Source organism: Sinocyclocheilus rhinocerous, unplaced genomic scaffold, assembly GCF_001515625.1.
Source record: "Sinocyclocheilus rhinocerous isolate Xijiao unplaced genomic scaffold, SAMN03320098_v1.1 scaffold307, whole genome shotgun sequence".
Classification (NCBI taxonomy): domain Eukaryota; kingdom Metazoa; phylum Chordata; class Actinopteri; order Cypriniformes; family Cyprinidae; genus Sinocyclocheilus; species Sinocyclocheilus rhinocerous.
This window is the reverse complement of record NW_015662942.1, coordinates 134,030-152,801: the sequence shown is the minus strand read 5'-3', so window position 1 is coordinate 152,801 and position 18,772 is coordinate 134,030. Positions and strand designations below refer to the sequence as shown.

Genomic DNA, 18,772 nt, shown 5'->3' with positions numbered 1-18,772 from the left:
ACACTTTTCAAAAGAGCAGCATTTACATTATTCAAAATGTATCCTATTGTGTTCTATGAAAGACAGAAGGTGAAATGAGTTTGGAAAAACATGATAATTTAACTGATGACAGATTTTCGAGTGAATGTATTAATTTAAGACATGGACTGCACCTTCCAATCTGTGCATGTTTATTTATGTGTGTGCAGTTGCTTCACAAAGGAGCATCCGCTCTTGTGAAACACAGCGACCTTGAATCAACTAAACAGAAGTCTGCTTTGCATTGTTCCGTCTTCAATTTCAACCCTGGATTTAGCAATCCACGCAAGTCCCCTGCAATCTGCGCCTATATAGCTCATGGTTACATACTCACATATGTTTGCCTCAGGGGGTTTTTTATTAAGAAAGTATGATGTGACATCTCCCGGTTAGTGTGAAATGAGCTAATTTCACTGTTATTGTGTGTGGGTGTGTGTGTATTTGTGTCTTACTTAAAAGCTATTTGACATCTTTATATTGTTGTTCACTTCCTCTACCAACTTCCCCATTTATCAGCCTTTTTTTGTGTTTGTATGTGTGTGTGTGTGTGTGTGTGTGTGTGTGAGTTGTAAAACGGGCCCCTTTTGTAGACCATTGGATTCAAAGTGACAGTTTCTGGTTGATAATGTCAACTTATTTATGTTGTTGCATTTGCAAACTCATTTCCTATCATTTTTTACTAGCTTCCTGGCAGTTGGAGTCTGTGTCCCTTGCATGCTGTTAAATCTTGTATCCTACACTCTTAAAAATAAAGATACCAAAAGGGTATTTATGTATAAATGCCATAGAAGAACCATTTTTGGTTCCCCAAAGAACCTTTTTGTAAACACCTTTTAAAATAACAATTTTATTCCCAGTGTGAAAAACATTTTAATAGTCTGAAGAACCTTTTTCCGCTTTTTCAGTAAAATCCCTTGCAGAAGAAGATAATTTGGTAATGGTTCTCTATCGACTTTTTCAGATTTCAGAAATAATGAATTTTATGGTAATACGTTTATAATAGTCTGAAGAACCTTTTTCCGCTTTTTCAGTAAAATCCCTTACAGAAGAAGATAATTTGGTAATGGTTCTCTATCGACTTTTTCAGATTTCAGAAATAATGAATTTTATGGTAATACGTTTGGATTGATATTTATGCTAACATGCAAACAATAATATGCCATGGAATATGCCATGGCTGTTCGTAAGTGGAAGGGGCTGATTCTGTCATCTGATTGGTTAATAGAACCAAGTGTTTAGTCTCAGGTCAGTGGTGTGACACGAGAAAAGTGGTAAATAATTTATCCACTGCTCTTCACATCCTTTTCTATTTCTGGTTCTGTTCTTTCTTTTGCTCTCGTTCTTTTTCTGTTCTGACTTGTAATAATCTGCCTTCTTTTTTTCTTTTCCTCCCACACTGCATTATTACTACAAGGAAAACTTAATCAGTTATGTTGTCATCTCAAAGGAAAATTGTTCAAAGGAAACGTTAATGAGGTCTTGAGATATAGTTCATTCAAATATAAAAAGTATGTTATGTTTCTCCTACAATTTTTTAGGAGAACTAAAAATAGACAAATGAGACAATCGTTGACAGCATAGAGCCATAAGAAGAATGTGGATAGTGTCTAATTTTTTATATTGAAGAAATGTTCATATTGACATCTTTTGACTGCACACTTAGGTATCTTGGCACATTTTGAGACAGTTGATTTTAGGAAACTATATCGGACACATGTTAAGATTTACCTAAGCAAGTTTACATTTCAACCACTAAGATATCTGTAAAGTGTGTGTGTGTGTGTGTGTGTGTGTGTGTGTGTGTGAATAGGAGCTCTTGTTTGTTAGTCAGTCTGGTATGTAGTGTGTGGGTCTGAAGCGTGACGTATCTCTGAAGTAAACAAACAGCCGTATTGTCAGAACGCGTCTCGTTGCCTTCTTTCCTCCTTGCTGTCATCTTTGCCCACCATTCCTCTCTTTTCTCCATTTCTTTCTCTTTTCTCCTCTTTCTCTGCCTCTCCCTCGTGTCTTATTTGACTCGGAGCGATAAGAAACTGGATTTCTTTAGCTGCTGAAAGTTGACTTTTATCATGGCGAGTAAAGAAAACTGATACCGTGTTAGTGTGGGTGTGAGTGTTCGTCACACTCATGCATACCAAAAATCTGAATTGCGACACAGATCATGAAGAAATTGAGCCAGGTAAGATCCGATGACATCATTCATCTCTCTCTTTAAACAGTAGCTCTATGACATCATTACATTTCATTATGATGTCAGTTCTTAGGTTTAGCTACCATTGTTTTGACTGATTTGTTACAGAAGTTTGCACTTTTCCACTTTAATTGGTTATTGGTCTATCGATGTTGGATTAACTGATGAATGTCGCATTAAAGAACAACTTTATACATGAATATTTAAAGGGTGTTAATTAAAGGCTGTCATTAATTACTCACCCTCATGTCGTTCCAAACCCATAAGACCTTTGTTCATCTTAGGAACACAAATTAAGATATTTTTGATAGAGCTGAGAGCTCTCTGACCCTCCCATCGACATCAACGCAACTGTAATGTTCCCAGGTCCAGAAACGTAGTAAGGACAGCGGTAAAACAGTCCATGTAACATCAGCGGCTTCAATTTTGCGAAGCTACGGAAATACTTTTTGTGCGCAAAGAAAACAAAATAACAATTTATTTAACAATTCTTTTCCCCCGAGTTATGTCTTCCGCCATTTTGGAGAGTACCCAAGAACATAATCAGTGTTGTTTACGTTTGAGGGGGAAAGCGCGCGCTTGAACATAATCAACGTAATTAGCGTTGTTTACGCTTAGGGTAAAGCGTGCGTATGCGTTGTGATACTCTCCAAAATGGCGGAAGACAGTAACTCGGGGGAGAAGAATTGTTGAATAAAGTCGTTATTTTTGTTTTCTTTGCACACAAAAACTATTCTCGTAGCTTTGAAAAATTGAAGTTGAGCCGCTGATGTCACATGGACTGGTTTACCGATGTCCTTACTATGTTTCTAGACCTGGGAACATTACAGTTGTGTTTCTGTCTATGGGAGGGTCAGAGAGCTCTCAGGTTTCATCAAAACTATCTTAATTTGTGTTCCGAAGATGAACGAAGATCTTAACGGGTTTGGAACGACATGAGGGTGAGTAATTAATGACAGAATTTTCATTTTGGGATGAACTATCCCTTTAATAAATGATATGTGTTGATGTAGCTTAATGTTTAATATGTGTCAAATCAGAAATAGGTTCTACAAATTTGTGATTGGACACACTATTAAAATAATCAGAATCTTGATCTCTAGTTATTTTTGCTCCATATAGCTGTCCTTTTATCTGTTTATTAAAATAAGAGCAAAAAGCAGAGACTGAGTCTGTTCAAATATATGTCATAAAAGATGCAGACTGTGGTGGGTTCTTGTTTGTTTTCACACCATCTTTATTCCTCAACATCTACATTTGAAAGCAACGTGTCACGGTAGAAGCGTAGCAGCAATAACCGCATGAGATTGATCTGTCAGACATTCGATTTGTTTTTCGACCGTGTGTGCCCTTGGTCTCTGCTCCATCCTTTCATTAAGGATAAAATAAGGAAGAAATGATGTATAAGTCAAGAGGAGAGAACAACAGGCGGGAAATGAGCGTGTCACCACTCAGGCCTGACATTACAGTTACTTGCACTCAGATGAGAGAGAGAGCGCGAAAGAGGAGTTTGACTGAGAAAAAGATGAAGACAGAAAGTGTAATGAGTCTGTGATTGCTAATATCTTCAGCACAAACTCATAGTGTGTGTTTATTGCACAAAAGTTTTTAAAAAATTAGTTTTTGGCATAAATACAGCATGTACTGTAACTGCATATTAGGCATTTGCTTTGTCATGGTTGATAAACGAAAATATTACTGCAATTTACTTTGAATAAATCAAATGTAATGTTAAGTTTGTTTGGCCTCCCGTAAACATTCAATTTGCATTTAATAAACTACATATTTTTTATTTTATTTTTTAAATAAATAACTTAATAATTCATTAATAATTGGTTTAATAAATTGTCATGTTAACAGACACAATGTTTAATTTAATTGTGTGTATTGTAACTTTTAACCCAGTACAATGCCTTTGATTTTCATTAAAAATGCTTTAAACACTTAATAAATTAAATCGTACTGTAAATACATAATCTACATAAATAAATGATAACAAATTTATTTAAGTTGTCATGTTAACTGGCATAGTGTTTAGATTAGATTTTTAGATGTTTAGATCATGCTGTAGATGATTTTAAAACTGTATTGCAAGGTTAATATAGTTTTGAATTTTTAAATTAGTTTTATTTTAATATCGTTTTCAAATTTGCTATAAAATTCAGTTTAGTTTTTATTAGTTTCATTCATATTTTTGTTAGTTTTAGTTTAGTTTTTATTTTGTGAACGCATTTTTATTTAGTTTTTATATAGTTTAGTTTCAGTTTTAATTAAAGTTTAGCAGAATTAACATCACTTCCAGAGCGCATGCCAAAGAAAGACGTAGGCATAATTTTACCTTAGTGAGGCAAACATGCAGCTCGTATATTTTTCCGCCAAGGGGTGAGAACGTAATGAATACGAAAACGATTATTTATTTTTGATAATTATTATTTTATTTCAGTTAGTTTTTCAATACCTGTTGTTAGTTTCGTTTCGTTTTAGTTTTTCAAATTTTTTGACGTTTTTATTTTATTTCAGTTTACGAAATTGTTTTTTCATCAATCGTTTTAGTCTTAGTTTTCGTTTACGAAAATAACCTAGGTGTATTGTAATGTTTAATCTAAAAAAAAAAAAAAATCTTTGCACCATAGACTTCTAAATGCATTAAACATTATTTTTATGTTTTTACAAACTAAGGGACAAGCTGAAATTATATTAAAGAACATTGCTTTTAGAGCTCTGATTTGTACAGTGCATCTTTTCCATCGTGGGCTGAACTTGACGTACAGAAGCTATGATTTGAATGATGGCTTGCTGTTTGCGGCTTGAAGCCGCCCATGTACGAGTGTGTGAGTGAGCTTTAATGACAGATGCTTAACAGGGTTGTGTGTGTGCGTAAAGTCATAAAGATCCAGACCATTCATTGACATCACACCACTGAAAATACCACTCTGAGGAAGTTCTGGGTATTTTCACGCTAAAAAGAGGTGGAGAGATTGAGAGAGGCAGAAGAACATTCTGGGGAACTGGGGAGGGAGTTTTATAAGAGGGAAAAATTAGAAATAAGTTCCTAAAGTGTTGATAAAAATAGCTAGGGAATGTCTGCCTGACTGACTTCCTTTTAGAGCTGTATGATTCTTTGTTGAATGGTGTCAGACAGTGTCGTGTGTTTGTGTGTGTGTGTGTGACAAAGGTGGACGGCTCTTGAATCTGAGTGGAATCGTCTGTGAGGGCAAAGATGCCAGAGTGAAAGAATGAACAGAAGAGCATGTGTTACTCTTACTGCACACTAGAGAGACGTGTGTGTGTGTGTGTCTGTGTCTGTGTGATTTATTTAGGCTGTGTCCTCACTACACTACTGTCAGATTACTGGAACTGCTGTACTGCTCACATTACACAACATTCTTTATCGTCATCTTTCTTGTCATCTTTATGAGAACACTTTGATAAACATGTTTAAGTGAAATGTATCGCATTCTTAATGGCCACATCTGTACACAAAAAAAATTTCACTGAGAAATCGCTAGTAAATTTATACAGTTAGAAAGAAGCGACAAGGAACAATTTTAATTAAATTATATGTGAAATTCTGAAGTCAAAAAACTGAAATAGTGTTGTAAAATGTACTAGTTCTTGTTTTATTTACAACTTTGATAAATATTTTACAGTGTGATTCCTAGCACAAAAAAACATTGCTGTACATTACTTTTGTTCTTGAATGGTGTTCTTACCCTACAGTGATCTTTGCTGTACAAAAAGAAAGACATTCATATTAGCACAACAAACAAAATGTCACGCATACACAAGAATCTTTGGCATACACACAGGAAGAAACCAAAAAAACTATGCATAAAGCAGAAACGGTAACACGTTAACGTTTCCCAGTGCTTACAGGAATATATTCTTTTATTCACGTGCACATTAAGAAAAATTACCTTTACATTGTAAGTACAGACTTGGAAATGTGACACAGCTAATATGTCAATATGCTTTTTTGTTTTGTTTTTTCAATGCAATGACAAATTGTAGTGAGGGGATGTTAAACTTGGGTCAACTGCTTTTATAATGGTGAGCTCAGGACACTCAGCTGCATCTAAAATTATCTAAAAAGAATTTTACTACCGTTGATGAAGATGCTTACTTCAGTTATTTGGGTCATTTGAATGAATGCATTCCTAGATACATTAAATCCTCCACTGTTGGCATTGTCCTGTGACCTGGATGTTTGTTGACCAACTACCAGCAATCGTGAAAATAATTTACTAAAGTAATGTTAAACATGAACAATCAAGCATGAGGAACAACTTTCTTGGTACCTGTAGAACTTACAAGTTGTGCTACAGAAATGAGTTTCTCAGCTCACGGTTTTCCGCCATTTATTTATTTAGTCAACTATTACTATTTATTTAGTTAGTCAACTTTTCAAAACTGACAGCTCTTCAGCTCCCATGCCCTCATAGGATTGCAAAATGTCAATTGGATGTAAACTTCAGAATCCCAGTGGAAGTAGTACATGATCTAGGTTTTCTTGCTTTCTGTTTCGCAAATAGTGTGTATTTGGTATGCTTATTTTGGCATACAGTGTGATAGGAAAGTACGCATACCCGGACTTGAGGAATGATTCCTGCTGCGTTAAAGGCAGGGTAGGAGATTTGGTTCAATAACTTTTTTTTGTAATGCTGGTTGAAAGTCTCTAAACATTCCCATAGCAATCACTAAGTTAAGTGGTCTAAATGTATTTATATGTATTGATATCGTCCGTGGAAGGCGTAAGACCATAAAATGTTTGTCCAATCATATCCCTCGGTCCGAGGGCTACGATAGGCTGTCCTATCTGCCTGTCAGCGTATGGATTTGCAGACCTCCATGCACCCTGTACATGCAGACATGATATGTAATCAGTGCGTTCCATTACGCTATTGCAAACCGAGCAAGAATAGAAGCCGTTATTATTGAATATCATGCGCTGTTTACTGTAATGTTTTCTAATCTGACAGCGTCACATTCAACCCTCCACCAAAGCAGTCATTGGTTAGACTCTCCTTGGTCTGCCTACAGGAGGTGTGGCTTTGGAGAGTGATTTGCAGGGAGGGTTGGATCTTATGCTTTCAAAGCTAACTTGCTATTCCTAGCCTCTGAAACTGCCTACCCTAGCTTTAAAGTGCTAAGCTAACTTTTGCATTTCTCATGCACACATTTATGCACATTTAATAATATTAGCTGAGACGTGTTCCATTTCGAAAATTGAGGATAGCATCATTGCTGCAGTCTTTCCTTCATAATTCACACTAATTGCGTCTCTAGTAAGCTTGCTGCAGTATCTGTGCTGAACAGTGCAGCTCTGGAAATCCTAAGTGAAGATGAGCTGTGATTTCTTCACTCTTATCCATGTGAATGAGCGCTGTTAATCTGACAAATGACAATTTAGAGGGATTGAAATGCTTCTCATTCTCGTGTACGACGTGTCTGCCGCAGAGGCCTCAGAGAACATTCGCTCATCTCTAAATACGCTGGTGCTCACATACGCTCAGCGTGAGCTGTCAGACTGATGTATGGAGTATGAACGAGAGAGTGTTGAGCTGAAACATGGCGCTGAGTGAATGCTAATATGCCGTGGAGGCCCCAGAGCTTTAAGTCCACCAGCCATGTAAGCTACTGTCTTCTTTTCTTGTCTGTTCTCGTCTCGATTTGTCTCTTACATACTATATTTTCGCTTCTTTCATTTACTCTCTTATCTTCTTCTCATATATTCTCTTCTCTCATATAATCTTGTATTCTTTTGTTTCATCTCATTTGTCACAAACTCTTCTTTTCTTATCTCAGTCTCTTATCTCATTTTCTCTCACATACTCTTTTCATCTCTGCTCAATTGTCTCATTTTGTCTCAGACATAATATATTTTCTCTTCTTTCATATGCATTACTCCTTTCTAGGGATGCTCCGATCGATCGGCCAGAGATCGGTATCGGCCGATAATCACATTTCATGACTCGATCGGTACTCACTATTTGGCCGATCTCACGTACCGATCGCAATTTGATGACGTCAACGCCTGAGCCACAGTCATGTCATTGCCGGTGTGAAAATGCTATGACGTTTTGAGAAACAATGAAAAATTTGCTATTTCTCGTGTATGTTTTGCATGATGATATGATGAATGGATGGTTAATTTTTGTAACAGCAGATTCAGTGACGTTAGAGCTGATCTGCGCCTCACTGAGAAACAATGAAAAATTCGCTATTTGTCGTGTATGTTTTGCATGATGATGAATGGATGGTTAATTTTTAACAGCAGATTCAGTGACGTTAGAGCTGATCTGCGCCTCACTGCACACGTCTGCGGCGCGTTACATCTCCACAGGAACCGGAGCTGATCGCGGCCGCTCTAGTCAGTGCTTGTGTTTATACTGCAGCCGCGGCACGTTTCTGAAGCGGCTCTCCACGCTGCTTGACTAAAAATAGTCTTTTGTGAGTTGGCACAGCATGGAGGACGGAACAAAACCTCGTCTGAGCCGTATCGCTGATCATGGGCTGCTTTTAAATGAACGTTTATTTATAAAACAAAATATCTTCTTTGACCATATTAGCCTACTCAATAGCATTAACACAGGCTTTACTCCTTTCAAACTTTATCTGGAATGTCACCGTTTCTGTCTGCCACTTCCCGATCAGGCGAACGAACACACGCACACACAAAATCGTCTGCCTCGTGAAAAAAATGTAGTTAATATTTGCATTATATATGATTTATTTTTATCCACCCGCGACCCACGCGCAAATAATCAGAATGCATTTTATTACCCGACCCGCGAATTATCCGCAGCGCACGTGGATATAGGAAAAGCAAAATATGTTTGCTGCGTAAATCAGACGGACTTACTGAAGATGCAAATTCATTCTCTGCCAGCAGGTGGTGCTTTAAAGTGGGAGAAACAGAGGTTTCCCCGGTAACAGCTGTAGGCCTACACAAAGCAGCGCTGAGCTCACAAACTCTGCTTTATGAGGCATATAACATGAAAGATGAAATGAAAATGACTTTCTAAAGATAGTCTTCCTTCAGAAATACAGTGATATAAAAACCCCCGCGCCTCGTTTTGATTTTTAAATGTGCAGTAAGTGCTCAAGTTTATTCAACGAAGCCTTTTGGAAAATCGGTCGGATTGTGGAGAGCGCCACAAATAAATAAATGTATGGGAAACAGATCCCACAGCACAACCACCTGAGCCCAACTTCAGTCTACTCATCACTTTAACTTTAACTGCGTTTGAAGCCAGTGCCATAGCCAGACTGATAAACAAACACAGACCGGAAGTTAAGTTCGGGCCGGGCCGGGCCAGGCGCGTGCGCCTGATGAAACGTCTATATAAAGCTTGAAGCATCAGAATCAGCATCGGTATCGGCCGATCACCATGACAAGAACTCGGTACTCAGTATCGGCTGCAAAAATCCTTTTTTTTTCTTTTTTTTTCTGCTCTCTTCATTTCTCATCTTGTCTCTTCTCTTAAATACTCTCTCACATAATGTCTTCTCATCTTTTCTCTGCAAATCTCTTCTAGGGCTGCTCGATTATGGCAAAAAATCATAATCAATATTTATTTATTTTGGTCAATATTGTAATCACGATTATTTAATACAATTATTTGTGGGTCATATGACCAAAACTTTATATGAGTGATTAATTTAAAGATAGCAATATATATCAAATATACATTTTCTATAAATAAGATTGCTATGACGTCTACATTTTAGATACCAGCGAAATTTCACAAATCTCAATACCAGCAGAATACTAAGGTAACATATGAGTTAAAAAAAGTCCTCAAAAACTATTAATTAATAAACAGTCAGTAATACAATAAAACAAATAAGCAAAGGTCAAAAACAATAGAAAAAAATATACAGATGAATCAAACAGTGCTTTACTGTAAGAATTAAACTTGCTTTGTTTCTTATTAAAGCTACAAAAGTCCTTCAGTCAAGAGCAGTGAGTGATTCTCTATTTGTCTTTTGTTGTTTGATTAATATTACAGATGGCAGAAGGAATATTACCTGTTGTCGCTTTAAGAGCTCCAAAAGCTAAAAGTTCACTTTACATGTCGGTGTTCTGTTCCATGTCGGATTGCATGCAAAGAACATTGCAAGTTCTCTTTCGCGCTTTTAAAAACACAAACAAATCTAATAAATATTAATAAATCAAGCACGTCCCATTTTGCGAAAATCACATTACATTATTTTACTGATTTGCATGTTAAGTTTTTTTTTTTTTTTTGGAGGAGCAAAAGTGCACCGTTGGAAAGGGGGGTGGAATGGGGCATAATAATCGTTTTATTTCGATTATTGTATTTTCATAAAGCCAAAATTTATATCAAGACTGCATTTCGATTAATTGAACAGCTCTAGTCTCTTCTCATCTCACATACTCTTCCTTTCTCATCTTGGCTAATTTCTCACAGAATTAAATCTTGTCTCTAATATGCTTGTCTCATCTCATATATTACTTTATCATACATGCTCATTTCTTTCTTATAATCTCTTTTTTTCTTATCTAGTATTTTCTCATCTTATCTCTTAATGCTGGGCAGTATACCGGTTCATACAGAATACCGGTGTTTATTTGTGTTGTGATATGAATTTTTAAAATACCGCAATATGCCGCTTAAACAACGTTCGGAACGCGACACTGTTTGAAAAAGGTCCCTTTTCACTGTTGCACTGTGGTGACGGAACAGCTGTGTGTGTTACTAAGTGTGAAAGTTCCGAAACTTGGTTAACATGTATTAAAAGGGGTCGTGTTTAGTCACTATTTAGTGTGGTATTTTTTGACAATATTCACTCATCGTGACAGTAAAATAGGGCATTCTAAGTCAATATACTGCAGTATTTCCTCTCTCAATCAGTAGAAAATATGGTTAACACCCGGTCATGCATGAAAAAAAAATACCGTCATGTACCGTGAAATCGGTATAATTTTGAAAAATACCGTGATATAAATTTTTGGTCATACCGCCCAGCACTATTATCTCTTCTGTTCTCTACTTGTCTCATGTTTTACATACTCATACATCTGGTTTCTTTTTTCAAATCTTTTATCATCTCACTTATATACTCTCTTTTCTCTTCTTCACACCCAGTCTCTTCTTATCTAATCTTCACTCTTCTTGTCTAATCTCATTCATTGCCCCATGCTATTTCATTTTGTCTCATCACATCACATTTTGTCTCATCTCATCTTCTCTATGTGCTTTTATTTATTCTACTTGCATCTGTTAAATACACTGAACACACACACACACTCACACAAACAAACAGCATCTTTCCATAAAAATTCCATTGACTTTAAAAGCCTATTCATCAAGCAAGGGAATCTGGCTGGCTTTGACCCAAGGGCAGAAAACTGATGGAAGCCTTTGTAAGTAAGTGTTGCCTGCGAAATACACTCAGAAAGGGAACCAGGCCAAACAGGAAGTGGCAGCGTTAACCTAATTTCTGGAGAGGAAATGATTGACCACTCCATGTGATTGGCTGTAATTTCATAGGCTTGCTGCATGAGAAAAATAGACGTGTTTGTGCACTAGTAGCAGGACACATTGAATACGCGTGAAAGCCCAACCTACATCAACATCCCCACTGCAGAGCTCTTCACAGGAGAATGTTTCCATCTGATTGTGTGTCAACACACTGTATAGACAACATCAAAGTCCAGACTGGGATCCAGTAGGGTGCTTTATTGCCCTCAAACACACAGTGTTCTCTTATCTCACTCTAGTTCCTATTACGTGCTGCTTTTGTGGGAATGTGCCAGCCAGGCTCGATACAAGCGAAGCTTTGTCAACAGTGACGCTGAAATACTGTGAAGTACTACAGAAAATCATTTCTTTTCATTTAGCTTTTAATGTCTACGGGACAATATGTTCTGGAGGGTTATTAAAGCAGAAATGGCATGCTTGTGTTTTTTAAAGTATTTGTGAAAACGAACATTAATTTTGTTCCAAACCTGTAGGACTTACCTTCTTCTGCAGAACACAAAAGATATTTAGAAAAATGTTGGTAACCAGTTTTGGTGGCCATTGACTTCCACTGAAGGAATGAATGAATGAGTGAAATGAGTGAGTGAGTGAGTGAGTGAGTGAGTGAGTGAGTGAAGTGAAGTGAATGAATGAATGAACGAATGAGTGAGTGGAGTGAGTGAATGAATGAATGAATGAAAATTCTCAAAATATATCTTTTTTTGAGTTTCAGCATATATATATACTCTTTGATATCATCTGTGGCAAAAGCTTTTTTAAACTTACCAAATGCTGGGTTGTGAATTCTTGGCTTCATCTTTTTATTAGCTTTTATTATTTTACTGCTCTTGCAAACTGAGAAGACTTTCGATCTAGTCTCTTAAATTCTTTACAAACTGAGGGACACGTCTACAATATTTTCTGTGCATAATGTAGACATGCTGTCCATAGAGCTTGTACTGAAACCGGAACCTTCCTATAAAAGCAGACCAAAGTTGTTTGCTTTGGATGTGAATGACGCAGTTTGCCCTTGAGAGCCACATACTGGCTCAGACCTATTTGAACAGCCACTTGTTGCTATGCTGTAGCCGATAGAAAAGAGAGAATGTGTGTGTGTGTGTGTGTGTGTTTCAAAGTGCAAAGAGGTCTTTTCTCTAAATTTCTGTAAGCCAGGCTTATTAAAGATGATTCACATAGTGGACAGTGAAAATTGCAGCTAATTGGTCTCTCTCTGTTTCTTTTTCCAGCGTCTGATTCCGAGCAGGATGCTGCAGTGAAGTTGGAACAGGAGCGAGCAGAGATACTTGCCAAATATGAAAAGGTGAGAGAAAACAGCTGCCATTCACTCACCAGCCAAATACCCTCCAATCCACTTCCAAGAAAAACTGAAACACAGTAAACACATGCTCTGATCCAACCAGATACCTCCTTCCATCATAGTTCACAACCTGCAGTTTTCATCTGGAAGATTCTCTGTATTGTCATCTGTTGCTAAAACATTGTCAGATTTTTAGCAAACATTTCTGTTATGTTTCTGATTTAGAATGCCACAGAGAATAGGGCATCAATAGGGCGTTAGAATATGTTTTATTATAACAGCTATCCTGTGAAACACCTGTTCTCACCGGCTGTCGTGTATATCACTCATGTTGGGAGGCCAACTTTTATCCTTAAGTCACGTCTGGCATTGTATCTTTACAGACTTTCCAGAAGATACACTTGTTAAAATACATATTTGTCAAGTATGTAAGCTTACAGGAAAGAAAGTGGCACTAAAAGGAAAATTAAACCTTATATTGCATGAATACAATAATGATCATGTGGTAATAGATATCAGCTCAGAACGTTATGACTTCCTGTGACTGTTGTAAGAGTAATGTGTGTTTTCACTAAAGGGTTTCGTGATTTTTTTTCCTCATGAAATCTCTCGCGCGTGTCCGGTTTGTAAATTGATCGTTTAAATTAAGTGTAATCTGAGCTCTCATTAGGGGGCTCTAATTCTGTAACGTGTCTGTTAATTGGATTGTGATATGCTCCCGTACACTGGGATTCGTCTCTTGACTCAGAAAGCATAACACCTATGCTCTTATGTTATGTGTTTTTTTACACACATATTTTTTCACCCTCTAAACTGCTAGTTTTACCCTTTAAATTGTTACATTTTTGCACTATTAGCTCCTAATGCCCTAAAATTTATAGTAGTTTGGCCAACAATTTAAATTCTATTTTATTCTTTATTCTGTTTATAAAAAAAAAAAGCTATTTATTCACCTTCATGTTATTCAAAACATGTATGATTTTATTTCTGAAGAATAACTTTTTTGTTTTGTTTTTTTGTTTGGTTTGGTTTATTTATTTATTGGTTGGTTTGTTTTGTTTTGTTGGTAACACTTTAGTATAGGGAACAATTTTCACTATTAACTAGTTTTGATAGCATGCCTATTATTAACGTATTGGCTGTTTATTAGTACTTCTAAAGCACATATTCTGCATGACCATATTCTACATCCCTAATCCTACCCAATGCCTAAACTTAACAACTACCTTACTAAGTATTAATAAGCAGCAAATTAGGAGTTTATTGAGGCAAAAGATGTAGTTGATGGTTTGTAAATAGCAAGAATTGGACCTTAAAATCAAACAAACCTGTAGGACTTACCTTCTTCTGAAGAACACAAAAGATATTTAGAAAAATGTTGGTAACCAGTTTTGGTGGCCATTGACTTCCACTGAAGGAATGAATGAATGAGTGAAATGAGTGAGTGAGTGAGTGAGTGAGTGAGTGAGTGAGTGAAGTGAAGTGAATGAATGAATGAACGAATGAGTGAGTGGAGTGAGTGAATGAATGAATGAATGAAAATTCTCAAAATATATCTTTTTTTGAGTAACTTAACAACTACCTTACTAAGTATTAATAAGCAGCAAATTAGGAGTTTATTGAGGCAAAAGATGTAGTTGATGGTTTGTAAATAGCAAGAATTGGACCTTAAAATAAAGTGTTTGGTTTGGTTTGGGGTTTTTATTGTTGTTGTTGTTTTGTTTTGGGTTATTTTTTGTTTTGTTTGTTTGTTTTTTAATTGTTGTATTGTTTTGTTTTGTTTCGTTTTGTTCCTTTTTCTGTTTGGTTTGTATTTGTGTTTTGTGCATTGTTAATGAAAGTAAAAGAGGACTGGAGCTTTCAGGCTCCAGAATGAGCAAGCAAAACAGCATAAAAGCAGTGCATGTATGATTCATGTACTATATTTTTCAGAAGCCAAACAATATCTTCTACAGACTGAAATGTAAGTCTTTATTCACTAAAAGTCTCGTGAATTTTTTTAGACCTGCTAAGAAAAAGTTGAGATGTCTCATTCATGAAGAAATCGTTCACTTCAGTCTGATTTAACAAAAACAGTCTGAATCATTTGTTCACAGACTGAATCACTGAATTCAACTCACTGATTTATCCCCAGAGCGGTGTGTTAAAAGGGATGAATTTAGAGTCCAACTTCCTTCCCAACAGTAACAGTTGGACTGTCAGCACAATAAAACCCTCTCTGAGAAGATGTGTCCTAAAAGCATCGCATTTACAGCCATCAAAGCAGCGCATCTGCAACAAACTTTATTATGTATATCCTGGAACTCGTGCCACTGATGTTCATGTTGTTTAGGATCTAGATGTGGGTGTTGTCACGTTTTCATGGAACATTTCAGAAGGAAGTAACAGAAGGGAAGTGTGAATGCCACTGAGCCAGGTAGTGATGTAATTTAATCATTGTTTAAATGTCAAATGTTATCCAACTATCAAATGTAAACTTGTTATTACATGTAATATTGTTCTTGTGAGGTCATTTTCTCAAGAGGGATAATTAAATGCAGAAAGACATGAGAAAAAACAGTGGAGGAGGGGTACGTCCTTGGCACGTGTCGCTGGCCGAAATATTTCCCACAGCCATGTCACTGTGACATGCTATCAGATTATCATATCCCACTGTAAATTTATGCCTGTGACACACACCAGAGGGTGAGACGGAGATAAATGATTGTGTGTGCATGTGCCCTTGATATGGCTTCTCTCTGTACCAGTTCATATTTTGTCTCCGATTCTCGGTTTCTTTCATACTCATTCTTTTTTATGACTCCCACTCTTGTTCTCGCTTCTGCCGATTGATCCCTCCTGTTCTTTTTCTCATTCTCCAGGCTTCCCAGATCTATTAAGACCTTCACATTTGCGTTACATTTAAATTTGCAAAGATGTTCTTGCCAACATGACAAAGTGCACATATTGCATATATAGACAGTTAGTTATTGGCCTGACAGGTTAATGGCTTTTGGGATGAATGATTTTGTCAGTGGGTAAAGTGCTTCACCTTTCTTTTCACATGCTTATGTAACGCATCGAAAATGTGACTCAAAAATTGTCATTAGTCAGAGTAGATGTGCATAGTGTACGCAAAGTGTTGAAAATGTCTATATTATGTATTTTTATGTATTTATTATTATTATTACTACTACTACCACCACTACTACTATTCATTTATTACCATATTTTATAATAATTGTATTTATTTATTTAGATTTATTTTATTTTTATAAATTTGTTTCACAAAGTAGTATACAATTTTAATATTGTCTATTTATCGGTTATCTATCAAAATCATCGTTGGCTTATGATTATAATTATGAATTTTAACATTGGTGCATGGCTGATGTCAACCTAATGAATGGACTGTACATATTTTATCTCACCGCCTTGTTTTCATTGATAGGCATGGTTCTGCAGGTCAGTCTTTTTTTGCGAATGAAAATAGTTCCAGAAGCAGCCACAGACTGGAACTGAGAGTGAAGTGGAGCGTCAGATTTCAATCCCCACTTAAAGTGAAGTAATCAGTCCGCACCAGCTCCTCTACAGAATCTTTTTTTTAATTGTCTGCTCCTTAAAGAATGAAAATATATACAAAACTAATTTTAAATGAAGTCTCTATGTCAAGCGGCTCAGAATTAACTGCACAAGTTTAACCTTAGAAAAAGTTTGTTTAGAAAAATGGGGAAAAAAATTAAAAAGCTGTGCGTATGTGTGGTAAAAACACGACTCGTGTGTCTTTCTACTTTTGTAAACACACTGTTCTTACTCAAGGATGATCTGTTTCTGCCCTAGGCACCCCTCTCTCTTTATTTCTGCTGTTTGAATTGTTTATTTGTGTTATACTGAACCTGTCCACCCCTCATTACCTGCCTTAAATATGTATGAACAACAAATTCACAGATCAGTAGAGCCTTACGCTTTGAGAACTCAAGCCTACAGCAACTTCGCACACACACATACACACTAAAACAGTGCCTCAACTGATGTGTACTCACAGCTTTGTGTTATTTGTGCTTTCAGGGTAAAGAAAGTGCGGAGGTGGAGCCGTGGGAGGAGGCCAATTTTGATCTGTATAAAGCGGTGGACCGCTTCGGATTCCTGCAGTAAGAAGCATGCATTATTCTGTTCTGTGAGATCTTACATGAGTGAGGAGATGCAGGTATTGGAGAAACCCAGCAGAGAGCTCAAAGAGTCTGAGCGTTCACTGTACACCCTTGTCTTGGTGTCTGTCTGCTCCTTTGGCCTCTCCTGTCTTCTCAGTTCTACTCTCTTCTCGCCCTGGCAGGGAGGTTTGTGGCTTACCCAGGCCGCTTAAACAGCAGTGCACTATGCGATATTTATAGGGTGCCACATGTGTCTGGCAGATCATGACTCTATAATTGTAGGGGCAGAGAAACAGGAGGAAAGAAAAACGGCTACAAAAAAAACAGTAGCTGAGAGAAAGAGACTGAAAAAGATTGAAAGATAAGTTGCAAAACTGGAAAGGTTCAAGGAAGTATATGCAGATGTGAGATAGGCAACACATGCCAGTGTTTCTTACGGTTTTCTTTTTGGTTTGCTTTGTAAGTTTTTTGTTTTGCTTGCTCTGTATTTTATTTATTTTTGCTTTATTTTGCTTTGTTTTTTTTGTTCCTGTGTTTTATTATTATTAATTTTGGTTTGTTTTGTTTGTTTGTTTTGATTTGTTGTTTTTTAGTTTTTAGTTGTTTTTTTTTGTTGTTGTTAAAATTTTTAGTGGGTTTTTTTTTTTTTTTGCTTTGTTTTACTTTGCTTTTTGTTTTATTTATTTTTATTTTTTTTGTATCTGTATCTTAAGTTTTTTGTTTGTTTTGATTTGTTGTCTTTTGTTTTTAGGGTTTTTGTTTGTTTAATTCTTATATGTGTTTTGCTTTTTTGTTTTGATGTTTGTTTGCATTTTTATTTTATTTTTATATGCATATATTTTTGCTCTTTTACTTTGCTTTTTGTTCTTGTGTTTTATTATTATTTACTTTTGTTTGTTCTGTATCTTAAGTTGTTTGTTTTGTTTTGATTTTTGTTTGCTTTTTTTCCATTGATTTAATGTTTTTGCTTTATAAATACCATATGAACAAAGGGTCAGTAATTACACTGATTGAATTTTCACTAACTTTGAATTTTAATTAATATAGCTGCCTATGTAGACAAAAAGGAAGCTCACTAGGGTTTGGAACAGAGCCTTAATGTCGTATCACGACTTCCCTGGGTTACCTCATGGATATCCCAGATCAGATCCAAAATGGCTGCCATGGAAACAGTCATTTCCTGTTTGTGTAGCTGACTAAGATCTCGCACTTTGAACAGATTCAGGGGTGGGGGTCACGGGGGCATCATTACCAATAGTGATGTTTATTTATCCAGCGAGTGGACTTCCTGTGGAACAAAGTAATTCCTTTTTCAGTAATACATTTGACGATAAGATTTGACGTCAGCAACATAAACCAGTGTATGATTTATTGATGCGATTTCTCTCCCTGTACAGCCATCATGTTATGTGAAAGTGTGCAGACATTAGTGGCTATTTGAAACCATCTGTGAAACTCTGTGTGTCCAGTAGTCTGACTAAACACTTTTGTTTCAACAAAAGAGAATTGAGTTTAGTCCAAGTGTATATTTCCCTTCTTTAATCTGATGTGATTTGTCTTTCACAGTGAGGATGAGCTTCCAGTGTATGACGTAGTGGAGGAAAAGGTGAGTCAAGTGCTGTATTTG

At 36.4% G+C, this 18,772-nt stretch overlaps 1 protein-coding gene across 5 annotated transcripts in view; it reads left to right on the top strand.

Moving 5' to 3' along the window:
- The window catches only part of usp6nl (USP6 N-terminal like), a 63,821-nt gene that overhangs the window by 25,559 nt on the left and 19,490 nt on the right, over positions 1 to 18,772 (top strand). For 2 of the 5 annotated variants that reach the window (XM_016538706.1, XM_016538704.1), the window contains 3 exons: positions 12,945 to 13,018; positions 17,063 to 17,145; positions 18,712 to 18,751. In XM_016538706.1, coding sequence (XP_016394192.1) covers positions 12,945 to 13,018; positions 17,063 to 17,145; positions 18,712 to 18,751 — 197 coding nt within the window. Of the gene's footprint in view, positions 1 to 2,178; positions 2,198 to 12,818; positions 12,862 to 12,944; positions 13,019 to 17,062; positions 17,146 to 18,711; positions 18,752 to 18,772 lie in introns of those variants that run through there. The other 3 variants (XM_016538708.1, XM_016538707.1, XM_016538705.1) reach the window with 3 other exon arrangements.